General features: G+C 42.7%; 1 protein-coding gene across 6 annotated transcripts in view; it reads right to left on the reverse strand.

Moving 5' to 3' along the window:
- Nucleotides 1-3018, reverse strand: part of CCDC66 (coiled-coil domain containing 66) — a 40714-nt gene extending 37696 nt beyond the window's left edge. For 2 of the 6 annotated variants that reach the window (XR_014506577.1, XM_083420941.1), the window contains exon 1: nucleotides 2670-2998. Coding sequence is in view for 5 of the 6 variants with exons in the window: in XM_083420941.1 (XP_083277067.1) it covers nucleotides 2670-2680 (11 nt within the window). In the remaining variant the exon portion in view is untranslated. Of the gene's footprint in view, nucleotides 1-2669 lie in introns of all 6 variants that reach the window. The other 4 variants (XM_083420939.1, XM_083420940.1, XM_083420938.1 and 1 more) reach the window with 4 other exon arrangements.
- Nucleotides 3019-23328: the final 20310 nt, after the last annotated feature.

A 23328-nucleotide genomic window follows, 5' to 3' on the forward strand; every position in this document is an offset into this window, starting at 1 on the left:
CTTGATGCAACTTATAAGCAAATGTGGGCATATGGAGTAGAACAGGACACCCTCTCCAACACAGCACCACCTTCTGAGACTACTGTAGCCACTGTAACATCATGCATTCTAGGCCCAGCCAAGTCAACTGGGTCAGAGGGTGAGAACTAGAGATTGGGCTATTACAGAGGGGGCTCTATGATATTCCCTTCCTGGCACATGTTTTTGAGACAGCTCATCTGTTTTCCTTCACTTTTAATTGAAAAGTTTTGTTCCGAAGTCTGTTTCCAGAGGATTTACTGGGCATTTACTGAATTGTATACAGTAAATCCACAATTTACCACACATTTAATTGTATACAGTAAATCCACAAGTTACACACATTTAAGTTGTGCACATTCAACTTTATGCATGCAGTGGAAATAAATAAATAGGGAGCAGAAAGGGGGTGGGTGTCAGGGGGGAAAAACTTTGGGAATCCCAACTGCCAATGAACCCAATGTGCATTGACTATACATTATTTTGGCTTTAGGCACAATCCATGGAACATAATCCCACTTAAATTGCAGGCTTACTGTATTTAAATTCTGCAACATGTTTTTTATGTTTTAAATTTTATTAGAAAAAGTATATAAGTTACATGTAAGCTAGCTTGGTAGTGCTAGTCTTGAAAGGCTGCTTAGAAATACTGGAAATAAAGGACATCATGTTCAGTGGTAAAGAAACCCACTGGTTGTAGCTCCAATCCATTTCCCAGCATAACTCATCCACCAGGGTGACCATCCCTAAACCAGACATGAAACCAGATTAGAACAGAAAAAAGGGGCTGCAACCTGAACTTCCCACCCCCACCTCATGGACCATTTTGACAGATGGGCAGAGCCACCAACCGGTAAATCACCCAACATCACCATGAGGTCAGATGACGTAACGTCAAAGGAAATAATGGGAGTGTGCTCCCTATTCTTTTATTTCTTCCTTGAATTCAAACTGTGCTGGCAAAGGAAGATCCAAGCACCACTTGCAGCAGCAATGACCTCCACTTGGTAACTCTGGTCAGCTGCAGGCTTGTAGTCAGCATTGAATATGAACTTAGGGATGAATGCAAGTCTCACTTGCAACTGCTGTTTGCTCCACTTTGGAACCTGCATCAGTTGGGAGCGCCAAGTGGAGCTGATTATTCAATGATCTGCATTTGGTACCATATTTAAGAGGAGGAACTATTTTGAGCACACTCTAATGCTCCTGGTTGTTCCCTGCTGCTGTAATATTACCTGCCCCACACCTGATGTTAGGTGTGATGTCAGGTGTGGGACAGGTGGGAACAGCTTGGGCCATCAATGACAGGTTTTCCTCCATTAACTGCTGCTCATCAGTTCCCAAGCTGGCAACCTTACACATAACAGCCTAAATCCAGCACGGGTATTAGGCAAATCTAAATAGATTTATTTTAATGGCCTCTGGGAAATCTAGCTGTGTTAGATTGGGGGTAGTGTAAACATTAAAAAAGCCTGCTGGATCAGATCAAAGTCCCATGTATTTCACCTTGGACAAACATGGGAAGTTTGCAAGCAGAACCTGAGCACATTATTATTATTAGTTGTAGTAGTAGTATACCACCATTCACCTGAAGAGCTCAGGGTAGTTCACAGTATAAAAATACAAGATACGAACAAAAAATAAATATAAACAGAAAAAGAAACAAAACAGAACAATAACCGCCTTCCCCCCCAAACACATTTAGAAGGATATAGGATTTATCCCCACTTGCAATTCACAAAAAACGGAATTCAGAGGCGAGTTGCCCCCTACAGTGGAGGTAAAATACCGCCATCATGGCTAGAAACCATTGGCAGCTTTATCCTCCGTTAATTTGTCTAATCCCCTTTGAAAGCCACCTGACCTGATGGCCATCACTACATCTTGTGGGAGTGCACATATGTGCAGAAACCTCCTAGCTCGTTTTTATAGCAAATGAGTACAGTGGTACCTCGGGTTAAGTACTTAATTCGTTCCGTAGGTCCGTTCTTAACCTGAAACTGTTCTTAACCTGAAGCACCACTTTAGCTAATGGGGCCTCCCGCTGTTGCCGCGCTGCCAGAGCCCGATTTCTGTTCTCATCCTGAAGCAAAGTTCTTAACCCGAGGTAATTTTTTGGGTGAGCGGAGTCTGTAATCTGAAGTTTATGTAAACCGAGGTACCACTAGTAAACTGCGTCACCAAAAATTATTGGAAGGTTTTTAGAGGGTAACACTTTCTAAGATGCGCGCCGGTGCGTGTGTGTGTTTGTGTGTATATATGTGTGTGTGTGTATATATATATATATATATATGTGTGTGTGTGTGTGTGTGTAAGAGAGAGAGAGAATCGCGTGTGCTGGGGGAGTTGTAAGGCAACCCGGACACGAAGCAGGTCTTGAAGCTCCCACAGCACCCATCCTTTGTCCAGGTGTGCACAGATTGTGACACACAGTAACTGGCGGCGCAATAACCTTGTCGGTTATTTCATGGGTGGGAGGCTTCAGGTTCTGGGCTCCGGGGCTTGTGCCTCGTGCCCCCCCTCGAAAGGTTCAAAAGGAAGCCTCTCCGTGGTGACCACAAGGAGGGAGCCACGTACATGACACACGCGACTGCCTGCCTGCCACCGACCCACCCACCCAACCAGCGCAGGGAGAAGAGGGCTCTTCTTACCCCAGATTCATGGCTCTTTCCTCCGCCCTGTACGGCAGGCACAGAAACCCAGGAGGGACTCAGCAGCAGAGCGGCAGGAGGAGGAGGAGGAAGCGCACAGAGCAGCCCCTCGGGGACACTGAGCCTGGGCTGATCCCTGCTTAATGTGTGTACGTCGGTTGCTGCTACCGCACAATGAGAGGGGAGCTGATAGGGCCAGGGCCGCTGCGGACTTCTCGCCAATGAGCTGTGCTCACACTCAGCGGGTCGCGCTGCCTGGCTGCGAGGCATTGTGGGAGTTGGAGTCCGGCCGAATCTTGAGGGCTTCTCCTCCCCTCCTTTTCCTCCTTCCCGCCCGCTTTCCTTCCCGCTCTCGAGTGGCGCGCGCAACGGGAGGCGGAGAGCAAGAAGCCGTTAGGAGGCGCGCGCGTCTCCCCCCCCCCACCTCCTTGGCGTTGCCGAACGTTCCTCCCAAAGGTGACCGCGCACCATTTCGCCCCTCTGGGCGAGTCATGCTGTGCTCCTGAGGGTTGCTTACGACCAGTCTCTCCCTCAGATGCATCTAAATAAATAAATTACGACAAATCACGTCTTTTCTGGTTCTAGGCAACGTCTTGAAAATGTTTAGTTGCCTGTGGTACCGAGGACTGAAATAATAGAATCAGGAACGAAGCCTAACCTGACACAAAAAATTACTACTACTACTATCATTATTGTCATGGCTGTATTAGGCACTTGTGTGCACGTTAAGCAGCTAAGTGGTTCAGCACAGCTTGTCTGATAAAATAAATCGGCAAAATCAAATCTCTGTTGTCATCCCTAAAAGTCCCCCCCCACACACACACACCTTACATCACTACTTGGAATTCAAAAATCATTGTGGAAGTAGCGCATATTATAAAATATGTTTAGAAAAGATGCAAAATGCTCTTTCTGCAAGTGTACTCCCAAGTTCCCACGAACAAGTAATTGGGACTGCTGAAAGAGGCTATGAGAAATTTGAGCAAAGGTATATGCGGAAAGTATGCAGAAAACAAAATAGCAGTTTATTAAAAATAAGAATACATAGAAATGGTTAGTTGATTCTGTAAATTGGCAAAAGTAAACAAATCCTGCTACCTGTAGCACACTCAAGAGGTTTGAACAGTATCCAGGCTTATCTTTTTCATCACAGTATTGTATCTTACTTCTCAACCACCACCAGGGCCTGAAGCCACCACCAGCTCTGCTATGAAACCAGGTACTTCCTTCCATTAAAGGCAAAGGACCCCTGACAGTTAAGTCCTGTTGCAGACAACTGGGGTTGCGGCGCTCATCTCGCTTTACAGGCCGAGGGAGCCAGCATTTGTCCGCAGACAGTTTTTCCGGGTCATGTGGCCAGCATGACCAAGCCGCTTCTGCGCAACGGAACACCCAAACCAGAGCAGTGCATGTAAACGCCGTTTACCTTCCTGCTGGAGCGGTACTTATTTATCTACTTGCACTTTCTGGCGTGCTTTCGAAATGCTAGGTAGGCAGGAGCTGGGACCAAGCAACAGGAGCTCACCCCGTCACGGGGATTCGAACCGCCGATCTTCTGATCGGCAAGCCCAAGAGGCTCAGTGGTTTAGACCACAGCGCTACCTTCCATTAGCAAGCATTATATCAGGATGCATCAGAGGAAGGAAGAGAAAGGATACAGGGCCACCATACTCTAGTCAGGCTTCTCCCACTATCAACTGTCACCTGGTAGCTCTACATGCTGCTGTATCAGAGGATGGAAGAGAAGGAAACGGGTGCTAGCTCCTGTTTCACTGTGCTCATTGTTTTATTTATTATTTTTAAATTCATTGGTTGCTGTTTTAAAACCAAGGCAATTCAAAGCAATTTGCAATATATAAACAAACACACATTAAAACGCCAGCGCGGGCAGGGGGCAGCCGCAATGGCACCCCACCGGAATCACGCTGCCGGGGGCAGTGTGCTCCCCCCACTCCCCTCTTCCTCCACCAGTGCCTTTCAGACCAGGTCGGAAAAGGCCTGCAAGGCAAGAAACAGGTCTTCCAGGACTCACAGCCAACAGGGTTAAACAGATTTTTTAGGCAGATTGACTTTTTTTTAGATCCAAGCTGCAAATGAGCTCCAAAGAGTGAAGGAGAGGAAGGCTATGACTGAGAACAAAAGATACAAGTCCCTTGGCGACTGAAGTAAAAACAGTTAATGAGACCCTTGAGGGATGAGTTTGCAAGCCAAAGAGCAGCTTCATAGCCTTGTGTGCTGCTCCCTCTGTGAGTTCCAACAGGTGCTTGCAAGGCTTAGAGTTGGGTGTGTCTCCAAAGCCATCTGATCCCAATAAAATTCTGGGAACATTAGAAATACATCAGAGAGGTGACAATTTCCAAATGCCCGCTGATACTTCAATTAGTATTCTATGTATTATTGTAATGTCCTGCTTTCCTAGAATCATCTTCTCCCATTCTTTTTGTTTGCTTGCTTCTCTGTACATTGTCAAGTGTAAAAAAAATATTTTTCCTTTTAGTTTATTTCTGAAATATTTCATTTCTTCATTCATTGGTTTATTTCTATATCCCTTTACGGCCCAAAGGCCCCCAGAGCAGATTAAGACAAGCCACACTTTATACATTTGCGAGCTGCATTCATGCTCTCACCCCAAAATGCAGCTCCCCAGCACTCTCCCTGTCCTTTAGAAGCCATATTGACGCACATTCGCCTCCCCACACCCCTGCTGTCAGCCACTCCAAGTCTCTCTCCTTGGAGCAAGGCCATCCACCAACAGTTGCTCAATTCCATAGGTGTTACATTGCAAAAATAAGCCTGCAGTTCTCAGCACTCAAACAAGAGAGTAGGTCCCATTGAACTCTAAGAAGTACTGATGAGTAAAAGTTCTTAGGACTGCAGCATAAAACATTGATGGCTTTAATCCTCATGAAATGTATCTGAATCTGTTAAAACTGACTGAACCTTTTGTTAAGGTAATAATGGAACTAGAAGTTAGAAGGTAACTACTAAGGTGAACACTTAACGGAATCCACATTTTAATCGATAAGTTTGCTTGTATACGGACTGCACTTTGCTTTAAGAAGAGCACATAAATATATTATGTATCTGAAAACTATAACGAAAATGTGAGTCCAAGGGCTATTTTTAAAAGATCAGGTTCACAGACAGATGCTTAATCTCTTGCTATGTTTGTTTCAATCAGCAGGTGGCAGAAGATTCAAGGATATTCTGCACATTGGAAGGAGGATAATAATAGAATCATAAAATCATATGAAAGCACTGACATTTTAAAATGTTTTTCAAAATATTTTTAGTATGAGTTAATAGCTCCAACTGACTAAGATGAAGGTAATTTCATAAAGGGATATTATTTAAACACTCCTATGTGGTATTCTTTTTGGAAGTGAAACCTCCACTCTGAGCCTGCAGGAAATAATTTACGTATTGTTCACTGCAATAGCCTCATGTAAATCCATACAAACATCTATTATTATGAGTGGGCTCAAAATCCAAATGTTTTGGGGGGGGGGGATTGAAACACCCACCTAGCAAGCTAGTCTGTTTTCCATATAAAACAGCACAGTTTGTATTCCACTGGGGTAAAATGTAATAATACACACCGTTGGCATCTCTTTACTTGTATGCCAGAAGAATGTGCGCCTAACAACTCACCACATATCAAATGAACAGCAATAAATTTAACCATTCAAAAGACAAGAACAGCTACAAATAACCATACTTCCAATAAATAAATAGAATCAGGAAAACAGATAAATATATACAACTTTTTTATAAAGCGTATATAAACTGACGAAATTCAATGGCTCAAAATTAAACGAGAGAGAATAAAGCTTCACACAGAAATAATAATTGTAGCATGCAAGATAAAATAGATTTCCATTCCACAAAGGCAGAGGGGCCCCGGGGGGAGGGATAGAATGGCATGAGTCTTTACAACAAGGGTATTCCGTATATGGCCTCTGCACCACACCAAAAGCATACTGCAAGACAAAGTTAATATTGTTACTCACACCACCCCAATCTCCGAGTGGTGAGAGATTTCAGGGGTTCTAGGTGCTTACCTAGGGTTCCAATTCCCGAGACACCTAGAGTGGCTGGGGAAACCCAACCAGATGAGCAAGGTATAAATAATAAAAAATATTATTATTAATTATTATTATTTAGTTTATTTACGTATATATAAACCTGAGCCAAAGATGGAGGGTCTCATAGCGTTAACACCCCAAAAGGTTTTGCTTCTCCCATAGTCACAGCCTTGGAATCAAGCATGGCTCTCACTCACTGGCTTCTGCCTGCAGCCTGCTTCCAATTCAGCTAACACACATTTTGCTTTTGTCTTCTAACTACCAGCCAGGTGTGGGAGGGGATCTACCCATTTGCCCTCTGGCACAAAGCGACTTCTTTTGTTACACTTACAGCGGTACTTAGGTGGTACTTAAGTAGCAACTATGACCATCATCTCTTGCAGGGACGTGGGTGGCGCTGTGGGTAAAACCTCAGCGCCTAGGACTTGTCGATTGCATGGTCGGCGGTTCGAATCCCCGCGACGGGGTGCGCTCCCGTTGCTCGGTCCCAGCGCCTGCCAAGCTAGCAGTTCGAAAGCACCCCCGGGTGCAAGTAGATAAATAGGGACCGCTTACTAGCGGGAAGGTAAACGAGCCAGAGCAGCTTTGTCACGCTGGCCACGTGACCCGGAAGTGTCTGCGCACAGCGCTGGCTCCCAGCCTCTAGAGTGAGATGAGCGCACAACCCTAGAGTCTGTCAAGACTGGCCCGTATGAGCAGGGGTACCTTTACCTTTACCTTATGACCATCATCTCACAAAGAAATTTGCCTGACTAGTTCAACAATGGTTCAACAATCCATTAGATTGTCCTCCATTAGATTAACGTTTGTCGGAATTAGAAGGGATTTAGGCATCATATAGATGCAAAACTCACACCAATATTATAAAAGAGCATCTCTCAGTATAAAAATCTATTTTAGCCTAGGTTATGAGCACAATATTTCAAGTAAGCCTCTTTGAAACAAGCAGGTGCTGCATGGAATAGCCAGCAGTGTTGAGTCTATCTATATACGTGCCAGAGTCTTACAAGTTCACGATGCTATAATGAATTCCTGTTGTCACTTTTTGAGCTGCAAGAATATTTTGGGAGAAATCTATCAGCCTCTGAAAGAAATGCAAGCGTTGCAGTGCCAGCTTTGACAGTTGTGAACACCGCAGTAGGTCCTCATTCCATTAAAGGCCTTGTCTTGCACATTTTGTTGTTTGATATTTTTCTTGGCAATCCTGCCCGATTACATACTGGGAAATGGAAATCTAGTAGTGAGAAGTGAAGAAGTCAAAACAAAATTGCCCTTATAATCTCTCCTGAAACATCCTCTGCACAAGAAGCTGATTAAGTGCTGACATGGCTAGCTCCAAGAAATTTCCATTCCTGTGACTCATTTTTGGCCACAAACGTGGAGTTATTCAAGGAAATGGTGTTGGCCACCAGAACAGAAATGTAAAAAATGAAAAGAAAGTTTCTTCAATTAATCTGAAGATGAGTATTAGTAATCTCACCATGTTCTAGTAAAACTTGATATTCTGGAATGTAAAATTCAGATCCAAACAAATTAACGATCAAGGGTCTAGAATCCCAGCCTTATGAGAAATGGTGGAGTCACTGAAAACTTGGAATAAAGGGAGAGAATCTTAGAGTATGAGGGAGGAGGGTCTGATTTCAAGATAAAAATGGGTATAAAATGAGAATTCCTGCTTCCCAATATCCAAGTTGGGGACAAGTACTCTTTGGTGAGAGAAACCCACCAGAGATTTAAAATCACAAAATACACAGCAAAGTAAAGTGTAGAAATATAGGCTGTTAGATCTTTACAATATGCCATTCTAACTTCTTTCCAAAGTTCCTCTCTTCCCATGCATAGAAAAAGACCACACATTTGGTAAGCTAAAAATAGTTTACTTACACACTCTTCAAATTCATGTGCTTTTCTATGCAGCATTCAGAAGCAGTTGTAAAGGCAATAAAACTTGACTGAGTTACAGTGGTGAAAGTTCCTAAATTATTGGTATAGAAACTCAAGAGTGACCTGTAACAGCCACAGATTTATAAGAGCAGTGCAACCTGCCTACCCCTTGTGATCCCACCAAAATGTTAATACCATAAACTGACTGCTTTATTTTTTAAAAAACCTTAAACTTCTTTGTTAGGCGGAAGGAGAACAAAGGCTTGATTATCTAGTCTCTCCCAAGGTGAGCTAAGCCTGGCAGGATAGCTTGCTCTAGGGATAGGCAAACTTGGCCCTCCAGATGTTTTGGGACTACAACTACCATCATCCCTAGCTAACAGAACCAGTGGTCAGGAGAGTCGAGTCGGCCTGGCTTACTCTATGGTCTTAACCCCTTCATGCATTAATTAGACTTAAGCATGTTGGTTATATGAGGCTGGTTATCCCACACTTTGGCACCAGACAACTTCATGTAGTACCAGACTTGTGGGAAGGAAGAAGAGAATGAGTGGGGAAGCCAAATACAATATCAAGGTCTGCTCCTGTTTCAACTCACCCCAGGCCAATGGATACTTATCTGCCCTGTGAGGTTGCCTTACCCCATATTATGTCCACTCAACCACTTCAGTCTTCAGAACTGGCACTGTTATAGGTGCCACATAATATATCTTCTGCATTTGTAAGGAATCGACTTTTAGTGTGGCAGCACCTGAACCTTAGAACCTTCTGCCAATTGCCACCAGGCAGGCGTCTTCATGACAGTCTTTTTGGCACCTGCTATAAACTTTTTTGTTTAGACAAGTTTACCCAGATATGTGGATTGTTGATGTGTGCTTTATTTTTAGTTCATAATGATTTTACTTTTTTTGAATGTTTTAAATACTTGCTTTTAATGGTTTTTTACCAATAATTTAATTGTTTTATTCTCTTTGTCAATGGATTTGAGATTGTAAAAAATAAAAATAAAAATCAAGCTTTATGAAATAACTAACTAACTAGGAACAAGAAAGTGGGGAAAGCAGGCAAAGACAACATCACAAACTGTTCCAGCCAGACTGCTCCACCTACAGGCCAACTTTACATTTCATATAATTGGTTTTAGTACTTTAAAATTGTAAACAGCCTTGGGTGCTTGGGCAGAAAGGTGGTATATAAATACAGTAAACAAACATATGACATCAGTACAAATTTGCTCTGAGATCCTTCATTCAGTTAAAACTCAGCTATAATTGCAGATGACGACAACAAACAGTTTCCCATCTTCCGGGCACCGGTTTATATTCTGGTTTGGAATGCTGGAGTTAGCTTTTAGGTGACATATTAAAATTACACATGCGAGCTCACCGGACACAAAGCAATAAATTCAAAGGACAGTAATTTGCAAATATCAAATACAGAAAACGTTATTGAGCAAAAAGCCAGAGCAATTGCTTTCTGCTATCTGGCATCTTTCCACATTAATTCAAGGATATAACAGAAGATCTCCTGACTCTAACTGAAAGTACAGTTTTAGAAATATGCTCTGCTCTCACTGTGCTCATTGTCTCAGATCCAATGAAAGTTAATTGCACCTGAATGGAACTTAAGTTAGTTGTGACCAATTTAAGCCCCTGATGGTTTAAATGGGACTCAGGTGCAACTCATTTTCTGGGGATTGGGACCACATTGTTCTGCTTCTTGGCTGATCTCATGTTAATCTGATTAGGAGAAATAGCAGAAAATAATGTGACAGCACTTTACCCTTCTGTCTACAGAAGTGGCCAGGAAAGTGCCTTCCTGACTTGATTCTGCAGAAGGAGCTATGGAGCTGAAGGCTAATATTGCTGCCGCAGCTTCTCAATCCTGGCTCCATCCCAAACCAGAGCTTGATACTAAATGGTTTTTGCATGCAGAATCAGCCAGTGTGGCTTTTTCTCCGGTCGATTTTGATATCACAGTAGCTAGAGAAATGTCAATAGCTGAACTGGGTTTCTGTATTCCAATCGTTCTGCCCAGATACAAGGCCAGCAACGTGGCCAAATGCCCTAGCTGTCTGCAGTCTGATTCTGTGCATGTACACGTTAAACTAGCCTATTCATGAAACATGACAAAAGCTTTTCATATTTGGTTTTTCAGCAGGCGGTGCCAAATTATTAAATGATATTTTCATACTTCCACCATGATATCCATAGTGCATTCCATATGCTGCCACTTGGCTTTTGCTGATCAGATCATTTCCTCCTATGTATTTTAGTTTTATACAGAAAACTGAAACAAACAGATATCCATTCCCTTCAGATTCCATGCCAGAGATGGACCGTTTTGGAACCAATTTTACTTTTTTGAAACTCTGAGGGAGAAAATTGGAACACATGGAAGTACATGCCTCATTCAGAATCAATGGAGGGTACTAAGTCTGATTTCAATTCAAGATTGCATGCTTCGTTCTTCACAGGAAGGACCCACACATCTGTTTAACCAATACAAAAGAAATGTTTTGCTTTCCAAGAGTGGTGCATAGTGATCATTATTAGTAGAACTAGGCAGAGAAAAACTAATCAAGGGTTTATCATTTCTGTACCTCTTCTGACCCTTAATTACAGATTTGTAGAAATGCTTATGTCTTTTCTTTTCTTGTAGAGGAGACCAAAGAATATTAGCAGACCTATTTTTGGTCTAAGCATTCACTAAAATTAATTGTTTGTGTATGTTGGTTTTTCATGTCCCATACATGACTGGTACAACCAACATGGAATCAGTTTAAAGTTCCCAATGGTTTTTTTGTTGTTGTTAAAATGTTTGCTTTTGTTAGAGAAACAATGTGGGGGGATTTTTTATCAGTGAAACAGTGTAATAATCAGCAAAAGTACTACAGTGGAACTTTGGTTCTCAAACTTAATCCATTCCGGGAGTCCGTTCGCCTCCTGAAACCATTCTAAAACCAAAGTGTGGCTTCCGATTGGCTGCAGAAGCTTCCTGCATTCAAGTGGAAGCCGCGTCGGACATTCAGCTTCCCAAAACGTTGGAAAACTGGAATACTTACTTCTGGGTTTTCGGCATTCAGGAGTCAAAATGTACAAGTACCAAGGTGCTCAAAAACCAAGGTACAACTGTATAATGAGGCCACTGATTCTTCCCATCATTGAGGGAAAGTTGTCCGCTGTGTGATGGGGTTTCTGGGAAACTCACAGATTCATGAATGTTCTGGGCACTGTGACGTATACTTCTGTTGCCATCTGGGCATTCACATGGGGGCAGGGAAAAAAGCATGCTGGAACTGCTGCGGTTTCTACAACATCTATACTTAATTCATAAAATTTATATACCACTTGATCATAAGAACGAAACTTCAAAGCAGTTCCTCATATTGATGCTATTTCTCAGAACTGACTATGCACACACATGTCCCCCTGTTGCCCCTCTATATTCTATGTTCTTGTTCTTCACCCCTTCTTGCTTGCAGATTCCTCTGCCCTTTGCATGCAGTAATGCAGTAATGAAAATTGCAAGATGCGTTGAGGCCATATTGAGCAGTGTATCTCGATGTTCAGGATAGTCCTATCTTGATATCTAAAGAAATGTCAACAAAGTTGCTGTTCAAGATCTCTTTGAGACAGATTTAGACAGATTATTATTAGTATTTATTAAATTTATTTACTGCCCTTCATTAAGAGATCTCAGGGCGGTTCACAGAATAAAATACAAGAAAGAACACAAGTAAATAATTAAACCAAATAAATAATTTAGTATTTCCTAATAAAACATGATGGAATTTTTTCACTGCATGTCAAGATGCTATTTTAATATTAGTTAATCAGGAGACAGAGAGACAGAGAGAGAGAGAGATGTTTAAATTTCAGTTTGGGCGCTGACGACTTATAACTTATAAAATGATTCATAGCAAAGCCATGTAACTGGATCAAATGAGCCATTTTCTGATGCCAAGTAATTGATTTGCTAGAATTTAGCTGGATTTCCTCACATAAGGATAACCTCGGGAGACTGTCTTCTGCTATATAGATTATGTGAAGGCAATAATGGAATAAACACAGATAGATTCTCATCTCTGTTGGGAACATTCCAGTTGTGGTTCTCAACAGAGCTGAAGGAATGCCCCAGGGGTCTTCTAATGTAAACTTCCTAAAATCTAAAATAAGGAAGAAAGCGTAGATTAGTTACTCTTTGAAAGTCCTGTATTTCAGCAACGCACAACATAGTGAATATAACTTATTTATAAGAGGCATAAGATCAGTGCAACCTGCCTACCCCCTGCGATCCCACCAAAATGTTAATAATACCATAAATTGACCGCTTCATTTTTTTTTAAAAAAAGGTTTCAGTCAAATGGCTTTTCCAGCTGCCTGTGCTGAAAAATACCAGCCCTGGATAAGATCATTTTTTATTTGCTTAATTTTATTTAAATCAGTTCACCATATATGCTGCGAGTGACCCTGGATCTAGCTCAGAGTTGGGGGGTTGAGGGCTGTGAGGAGCCAGTCTGGACAAGATGAGGAAACCAACCTCACTATGGGCAGTGATCTGACTAGAGGGTCACCACAGGGACAGAGTCAGGAAGGAGCAAGGCTTTGGCAATGGAGAGGAGGGCAATTCAACAGAGATGGTCAGAAGACTGGTGGGACTTACCTGAGAAGTGCAGACACCACTCCCACCTCACACACCTCACTCAGCGAATTGGGTCATCATTAGCCCTGGGATACTAAGCCAAGGGAGCCTCTCCACCTTCTCCTCCAAAGGGTCTGCTTCTTGATTCTTCGTATAGGCCAGATTATTTCATTTTCTGTCTCTAGTGAAGTCACAGAGATGGAACACATGTATTCTTTGTCATTTTGTCATTAATTTTGCCACAACGTGGCCCACGGCAGTTAACAAGTGACTTGAATATGGGGCAAAGGGGCCATATCTGCATCTACATACAGGAACTGTTTGTTTTGTAAGGAAATTTATAAGGAAATTACACCAGAAAACGAGCTACAGCTTGTGTAAGATACTATCTGTAAACAGACCTGTGCATGTAGTTCTTTTCCTCGAGCCAATATCTGAGTACAAAAACATTATTAATGTTAATTGCAATTTGTGGTCTTAGAAAATTCCTTCTGCAGTTTCTTCTATTAATTATAAATGCATTCAAAGGCTATCTTTAAATCCTCAAAGACTCTGAACAGCATGCTTGTAGATTTGTTTACTAAAGCTAAGAATTACACTGCAAGTGACCAATAGCAAAACAGTAGCCCATTGTGTAGTAACTCAGTCTGATTAATGGCACCTCTTCAGAGAAAACACTTTCAGTCTCTACCCACTCATCTAGTTTAGCAGTAAATGCATCGTGTAAAATCTCACCAGAATGACAATGAATCAAATTGTTTTGTAGGTCTGTAATTCTTAGAAATAGCCTGCCAACCTAGCAGTTCGAAAGCACTCTCGGGTGCAAGTAGATAAATAGGGACCGCTTACTAGCGGGAAGGTAAACGGCGTTTCCGTGTGCGGCTCTGGCCCGCCAGAGCAGCGATGTCACGCTGGCCACGTGACCCGGAAGTGTCTTTGGACAGCGCTGGCCCCCGGCCTCTTTGAGTGAGATGGGCGCACAACCCTAGAGTCTGTCAAGACTGGCCCGTACGGGCAGGGGTACCTTTACCTTTACCTTTAATTCTTAGAAATAAGAATGATAGCATTCAAGTTCCAGCCATGGAGAAGTGGGATGGGGAAGTGGGACAGAATGGGTGAAATAAAAGTGTGGTAACTATAGGAACCGGGGCTCCGTGTTTGGATCTGTCTGTGACTGCCCTGAGTGGTGAAGCATAGAAAAGCAATAAGTTACCCTCAGGCCCCACTCACTTAGGCTGACCATTGGGCCCTGGACAGAAAAGACTATCAGAGTGTTTCTTGTCACCTGAGCATCAACACCTTTGTCTGCTTTGCTGCATTTCCTGTGTATCTTTTAGTTATCCTTCAGTCCTGACATCATGGGTCCTGCCTCAAAGTTTTGCCTTCAGTCCTTACCAGTGGCGTAGCGTGGGGGGTGCAGGGGGGGCCGGCCGCACCGGGTGCAACATCTGGGGGGGGGGGGGCGCTTGCACTCGCAGCTCTCTGCCCCTACCTGGCTCACTCACTCTCTCTCACTGCAGTGCTGGCTGTGTGAATCCGATCCGAGCCGCCAGGTCGCCGCCCACTTTGGAGGGGAGGGTGCCAGGCGTGCAGTGCGGTGCGGAGAGAGAGTGAGGGACTATCTGGGGGAGGGACAGTGCAGTGGGGGGGGGGGCGCAAATTACTTGCCTTGCCCCGGGTGCTGACAACCCACGCTACGCCACTGGTCCTTACTTCTGGCTTTATCACACAGCTCTGTTGCCAGCTACTCCTTGATTCTGGTCTTGACTGTTCCTTGACTCCGGTTCCTTATGTGACCTTCAGCTCTGACTTTCCTTGGCTCAACATGTAGGTTACTGCCTACAAGCCAACCCTAACAAATAGTTATCTAATAACTCAGACATTGAGCAGCTTTGCTGGATGCCATCACACAGATGCAATGAAGGAGAAGCATTATTTCTCTGCAACCACTAGCAACACAGAGTAGGCTCCAATATGAGTTCTTACTTATGTTCAGCTGGATTCATTATGTGTTTTCCGCCATTACCACTTAAGCCCTGTCATTTCATTGCCCTTAGCTCCAGGGTAAACTAAGGGCCCAGCTGCACTACAACTAGCAGCAGAGGCACCCAGGAACAATTGTGCTTATTGCATGGTCTGCTTCCCCATTCCAGAAGTTGACTAACTGGCTTTTTTTTTTTTTTTACAGAACCCCCCCAGCCATGCCACCAAAGGCCTAGGAACTCAGGAACATAGGAAACTGCCTTGTACTGTTTGCTATTATTGAACTGAATCCAATTCCAATTTCATTTCAATGTGCTGCTCCTGGCTCACCTCAAAAGTCAAGGAATATAAAGGCACATTTTTATTCTCTTAATTGCTTCCCACTAAAAAGATAATAGAAAGGAACAATCAGCTTTCTGCAATCAAATCCCAGTATGAGATCACATTATCTAACTAGCACTCTTGACAATTAAAGAACTGAGCAAACAAACTATATAGCAACAAAGGTTATTGCTGAAGTCAAGCAGAAACACCTCCCAGGAAAAAGGGTATTGATTTGAGATAAATCTTCTGGTGGAAATTCAATTCTTCCGGCCGCTTGAGAAACTATCCCTTGACACCACCTCCCCCCCCCTTTTCCCACAGTTTCCCTGAGTAAGTGCTCAAGTCTTTGTGCCAGGGATGCGGAATCTGTAGCCCTCGAGTGGCTAGGGATGAACGTATTTCACCAAAGTTGGGAGGGTCAGAGATTCTTCCCCCCTTCTCTAGAACAGGGATGATGAAAGCTTTGGCCACAGCTCAGGAAATTAGCACGGCTCCCTGCCTTGCCCCCCTCAAATCTGCTTCCTACCCCCCCCCCCGTTTAATGGCAGAACTGGATCTGCGTTCTTCACTATCTAGGTTCTATACTCTAGAACCCTCAGCCACAGGCTAAAGATAAAGGTAAAGGTAAAGGGACCCCTGACCATTAGGTCCAGTCGCGAACGACTCTGGGGTTGCGGCGCTCATCTCGCTTTATTGGCTGAGGGAGCCGGCGTACAGCTTCCGGGTCATGTGGCCAGCATGACTAAGCCGCTTCTGGCGCACCAGAGCAGCACACGGAAAGGCCGTTTGCCTTCCCGCTGGAGCAGTACCTATTTATCTATTTGCACTTTGACATGCTTTTGAACTGCTAGGTTGGCAGGAGCAGGGACCGAGCAACGGGAGCTCACCCCATCGCGGGGATTCGAACCGCCAACCTTGTGATCGGCAAGTCCTAGTCTCTGTGGTTTAACCCACAGACACTGCCTCAAATGATCACCCAAACCATAATAATGTTGAAATCAAAGTTGTGAAAAATGAGCCTTGAGGTGAGAATGAAGGTGTGTATGTGTATACTGTGATATTAAACTGAACATTTAAAGATAAGCTCTTAAATAAGGCAGTTGCTTTAAAAGGGCTTGGTGCAGTAGTACAGCAATATTATTTGCTGCACTTCAAAATGTCACCAGCAGAGAGCAGAGTTCAACGAAGGTGGTGGCCGTGGTGGTTTTTTAAAAAAAAAAAGTCAGAGAGAGGCAACTATTCCTATATTTAAAACATTATTTTCCAAATCCTCCTCTTTGCTCTATGGACTGCTGCAAAGATTAGAGGTAATATCCAACTCTATTCTTTATTCCTGAAAGAATGCGCATAATGCAGAAAGAGCACTTACATTCACCAAAGTTGAGAGATATTACAATGAACATGATGTGCTAGGAAAAACTAACGAAGCATCCAGATTTAACCAGCTGCATGACTATAATACCAAAATGATAGCTTTATTTAATGAATGACAGTAATTATGTTTGCATCACTCTTTTATGTACTTTGTTGCAGTTTCTTAGCAGAGAAGTGAATACATTCAACATCTCAGATACAGACTTCCAGAATATTAGCCAAGGGAATTTTAATGAAGTGCAGCGAGGTGTGTAGCCATCTCTTCTCCTTTTCTTATAAAATAGAGCTAGGATCAAACAATGGATAATGTTGAAACGCCCAACATCTTCTATTACAATAGGAAGCCACAGATGCACTTTGGTGGCATGGAGGAAAAGGCAGCTAATTCTTTGCCTCAGGCTGATTCCCTGACTTTAATCACCTACCTCCCAAAATGCTATTTACCAGAGAGGGAGAAACTTAATAGACCTCAGCTCTTAAACTCATAATATGTTTCCCTCTCTATAGCTAATAGCAGCTTTGAGAGCAACTTAGATTATGGTTGTGGAAGAGGAGCAAAGGTTATCCACCCTCTGTTTGTGTCTATTGCAGTGGTTGGACACCAAAGTAGGAGGGGGAGAACTGTGATTCAGTTTGCATTTAAAGTCAATTTACCTAATTCACACTTTCTGAAACAACATGCGAACCAAAACACAGCCACCCGTTAATGTCTGCGCTTCTTTAAATCTTGTGATGCAGTTCAAGTCGTCCATGCCATGCAAAAAAAAAAAAAAAAAAAGCATGTTATTCTGTATTATATATGATATTAGTGAAAATTGTTTGGCAAATATGCGTGCAAGTTGCATTCAATGAAGTCATCTCATTAGTGCCAAAATTTCGCAGTGGGACTTCAACTTCCTATCATCTCTCTGCACCACCCCCATCTGTTCTGTAGGGCTGAGGGAACCCATAACAGGGGTTTGTCAGCAGGGGGCCGGTCCACTGTCCCTCAGACCTTGTGGGGGTTCGGACTATATTTTTTTTGGGGGGGGGGGGGGATGTACGAATTGCTATGCTCCACAAATAACCCAGAGATGCATTTTAAATAAAAGCACACATTCTACTCATGTAAAAACACACTGATTCTCGCACCATCCACAGGCCGGATTTAGAAGGCGATTGGGCCAGATCTGGCCCCCGGGCCTTAGTTTGCCTACCCATGCCCTAGAACAATTTTTGGGAGACACACAGGAAGCAGAGAGTTCATTGGGTACAACTTTACACTAGGGAACACCGTATACCTAAAATGTGTATATTAGGAGCAATTTGCAGTAAAATACTGAACAATTTGCATGAGGGCTTTTTGCTTTTCTTTTTTTGCAAACTGAGGTGGAAGTGCAGGGAACTGAACATGGAAAAAAAAGAAACCAAAATTAACAGATTTGCCCATCTCCCTAAGTCATGTGTGGTTAGTGTGGAAGATGAGGTCACTGCTTAGTAGTAGTAGTAATAATAATAATAATAATAATAGGAAACTAGCGGTTTATTCACATGTAATAATTCCTCTAGTGTCTTGCAACAAACCTTCAAAAATAAATAAATCAAGTTTATTTTTATTTTTAAAAAGCTCTTTGCTATTTAATCCATTTTGGATTTGGGCTTGAATTTATCTAAAAAATAATCTTAACAAGAAAGGCCCAGCAAATGCTGTTTGCAGCATGTGACGGTGGTTTTGGGTAGTGGTTGTTTTTATCTCTGCTTTTGAATTCCCAAAGATTAAAATTCACTTAATCCTTTTCAAACTGTACAGAAGTAGTCATATTAGGTGATAATTGAAGGGTTTCTTCTTCTTCTTCTTCTTCTTCTTCCTCCTCCTCCTCCTCCTCGTGAAATTAGGAAAATAATCAGGCTGTGGTTCAGATTAGTGGCACACTTTGATATAGCTCTGCTGCTGAATAAAAAGCTTTGTTTTTGCTTCTTCCATGAAAGTTATGTGTTTTTTTGCTTCTTCTGACAGCCCTGAAGCTTGGTGCTGTTGAATTAGATAAGCTTGACTAGAAATATATAGGAACACTAGTTATTCAGGATATTCCTTTTGAATGGACAAAGGAGCTTTGTTAGGGGAGAAGAGAGAGAGAGAGAGAGAGAGAGAGAGAGAGAGAGAGAGAGAGATGTTGAGCTATGGCTTTCAGAAATGTTGTTGTTGGCCTTGAAAGGGAAATATGTTTATCTGTTTGACTGCAAGATGGGACCGAAATTGTGTTGACATGCATGGCAAGACATTGTGCTGCTATGGCTCAAGCCAGGCCACTGAGCTTTTCCTCATGATGGCTTTCTCTGCTAATGTGCTGCACACAGCTAAGAATGTATATCTATGACAAAATTTGCTTTGTTTTTAAGGAGACACGCCTTTCTTACCTTCATGTGAAATCAATGGCAATGCTCAAAGCCCCCAGACAGCAACTATGTAGTAGAAGATTGCATAAAAATCTATATTCTTCAAAATGTGTATCCTTGCAATCCTCTGCACTTAGCATTTACTAAGTTTTGCTGAGGCAAACAGAAACATAAGAATGAACTAAGACACATTTCTTAAAACCTACTTTCTCCCTTTTAGATTCCAAGTACCTCTAACTAAACATAAATATTCACTGGGTATAACCATATTTGTTCAGTCACCGAAAAACCTGTTTACATATCCAAGACTATTAAGGATTTGCAGGTGACAACTTTGGGGAGGGGGGTAAAGCCCCCCCAAATTCCCAGCATGAGTAAGAATGTACAGGCTGTGCCTTAAATTATATTTTGGGACACTTGCATCCTTTTGTGTGCAAAGTAAGGATTATTTGTCTCCAGTTCCAGAACACTAGAATTAGGAGAACCACAACAGCAATAAGATTATGATGCAAAAATTCTTATATGAGTAAGAAGAATCAAGTCCAATGATTCAAACCATGTATAGGATTTTGGGTGGTTTCCTCTCAGGCAGTAGCCTCCAGAGGTTTTGGGGTACAACTCCCACCAATCCCAGTCAGCATGGACAATGGTCAGGGATGATGGAAGCTGAAGTCCAAAGCATATTGAGGGCACCATGTTGGGGTAGGTGAAGAACAGTGGGGCCCTCACTGTGTTCAGTCTAGACATACCTAGGGCTGCCTTACGTCCGGATTTTCCAGAAGCGGTTTGTCCTGGATCTTTGGCAAGTAATCTGTTTTTGGGGTCTTCATAAAAAAACTCAACAATTTTCAGGGTGTCCTGGTTTTCACTTTTTGAAATATGGCATACCTCACCATTGTCTATGTGCTTGCCCTCTTTCTCTGGAACAATCATTACTGTGGCCCAGCAGCAGAGGTAAGCAGAGGCTACTTCCCCTTCATTGCTCACTCAGGACACTTCCAGGCTGTCACTGTTTTTAGGTGGGATTCAGTCACATGCCATCAAATTCAGGTTGCACTATTAATGTTGGCACTGGGCCTCTGCTGAGGGGCCAAAGAAGATGGACAATAAGGCTGATCCCTGACCCTTAAGAACATAGGAAAAGCCTGCTGGATCAGGTCCATGGTACACCTAGTCCAGCATCCTGTTCTCACAGTAGCTAACCAAATGCCTGTGGCAAATTTACAAGCAGGATGAGCCCCAGAACATTCTCCCCTCCTGTAGTTTCCAACAATTGGTGGAGGCAGAGAGCCTTGTTCCATAATGTCACAAGGAAACCTCTCCCCAATCCCCAGCCTAATAATAATAATAATAATAATAATAATAATAATAAGGCTGCTGTCACATATCAAGTATAATGTGAAGTCAGGTGATTAGTCCCTGTTCTTCTTTCCACTGCCCTTTGAAGAGACTTGGGTGTTCAGTGAGAAAAGTAGAACACAGAGGACAGCAATGAATTGCTCTGCTGCTTTCATTGATCAGAGGCTAGGTCTAGGATAAGAGATCTTAGTGAGTAGGTTGACCTGCTGGGACTGGCAGATTGCTGGCATGAATTCCCAAAGCCCCATTTGCAGGAGGACCGAGCCCTATCTCTACTGAAAGCAGCAGTGATGTAAATGAAGTGGGTCTTTGTTCAGGCCACATTTCCAAATACAGAAATCAATGGGAGTTAAAAGCTTTCGGTTGCTTTCAGTAGCATGTCCATAGTAAGCCCAAGCAGAACTCAGCGAAGTCCTGTTGGGTTCCTTAGTAGGGACTTCAGTTGCAAACAGTTCTTATTCAGCTGGGGAGCTTTGAATACAGTGGTACCTCGGGTTAAGAACTTAATTCGTTCTGGAGGTCCGTTCTTAACCTGAAACTGTTCTTAACCTGAGGTACCACTTTAGCTAATGGGGCCTCCTGCTACTGCCGCACCGCCGGAGCACGATTTCTGTTCTCATCCTGAAGCAAAGTTCTTAACCCGATGTACTATTTCAGGGTTAGCGGAGTCTGTAACCTGAAGCGTCTGTAACCCGAGGTACCAGTGTATTCTGAAAGACATGTGAGGTTTTTAATTCAACCAAATGCATCTTCCTGGAATATTTGACATAAATTGGAGTACAAACATATATTTTATTTCTAGTAATCATAGCTAGAGATTAAATTAGAAGGCTGATAGCCATGTATGCCACCTTGAGCTCTTTGGAGAAAAATGTGGGATATAAATGCAATAAATAAATAAGAAAATTTATACCTATGAGAAACTCAATATTCTGTAAGGGTCTCTCTCCCACCCCCCACAATAATTCCTCATCAACATCTTTTTTTCAGCCACCAATATCATTTAGGTTAGACTGGGAGTCAATGATTGGCCCAAAGTCACCCAGCGAGTTTAATGGCCAGGTGAGCATTTGAACCCTGGTCTCCCAGGTCCTGACATTGTAACCGTTACACCACACTGGCTCTCCAGTTGTCAATCTGCAAGTGACTGACCATGCAACCCAATACATGTCTACTCCCAACAAATCTTTTTGGGTTCAATGGGACACATAAGTGTGTGGGGCATTGCAGACCCAATCTCGAAAATTATTTGGGATTGAGAATGCCAGGGTTGTATAGCTACTATTATTTCCATTGAATCACTGCAAAGTTTTTATATCTGACATGCCTCCTGGTGTGCTGAGCCTTCGGTATGTCTGCATTTCATCTCTGCTCCAAATGGGCAGTAAAAGGGAAATGATTCAAGAACCAGCCTTCACTTCCATTGTCTATATCCACACATCTTTATATATTGTATAAAAGGTCAATTTGGACCAATATAGCTGTCTTTCTCAGTGAACATTTTTTTCTGCACATCTCTGCTGTTTTTATGATTCGACGTTAACCACTAATCTTTATTGTTTAGCCAAAGACCATCACCTGCCATAAAACAGTACGATTGAATGTAGAAAAAAAGTTTTTAAAATTAGTGTAGCACAGAAGAGCAAACTTTTAACACAGTATCTACTGCAAGGAGTGTGACAACATATTTGTCATGTATCAAATGTATCAGTCCCCACTGTTTTTTGTTTTTTTGGTACCTACTAAAGACATTGGATAGTATTCAACTAACGTGCAAGCAGAAATCCCTGTGCTAATGGGACACAACTGGACTGTCCCCATCTCCTCCCCCCGTGTGCCCTGTCCCCTCCCCAAATTATTATGATTAATGTAATAATAAAATTTCCATGCTGCCCTTCATCCAAGGATCACAGGGAGGTTTGCAATATAAAACCCCCACAATACACAACGTAGTAACAAACAAAAACAATATCTTCCTCAGTTGGGGGAACCCCCTAGAAGAGATCTAGGGGGTGCATGGGTGGTAAAATGGTGAATGCAATTCAGTGTAAACAAGTATAAAATGATGCCTGTTGGGTAAAAAATAATAATCTTAATTTCACATATATGCTAATGGGGTCTGAACTGGTGGTGACTGACCAAGAATGAAACCTTAGGATCATTGTGGATAGCATAATGAAGTTGTTGAACCAGTGTGTGTGGCAAAAGTGAAAAAGGCAGCCCCCATGCCAGGGTCATTAGGAAATGAATCAAAAATAAAACTGCTGATAATATACATACTATAGTGCAACCTCATTTGGAATACTGAGTACAGTTCTGGTTGCCTCACCTCAAAAAGGATATTGTAGAGTTGGAAAAGGTTCACAAAAGGGCAACCAAAATGATTAAGGGGATGAAATGACTCTCCTGTGAGGAAAGGTTGTAGCTTTTGGGATGCTTTAGTTTTGAGAAAAGGCGAGTAGGAGGTGACACAATGAAAGTTTACCAAGTTATGCATGGCTTGGAGAAAGTGGATAGAGGAAAGCTCTTCCTGGTTCATTAACTAGAACTCATAGACACTCCAATGAAGCTGAACGTTGGGAGATTTAGGACAGGCAAAAGAAAGTGCTTCTCGCAGTATCCGCAGGACT

This window comes from Podarcis tiliguerta (genome assembly GCF_965153285.1).
Source record: "Podarcis tiliguerta genome assembly, chromosome: 2".
NCBI classification, from domain to species: domain Eukaryota; kingdom Metazoa; phylum Chordata; class Lepidosauria; order Squamata; family Lacertidae; genus Podarcis; species Podarcis tiliguerta.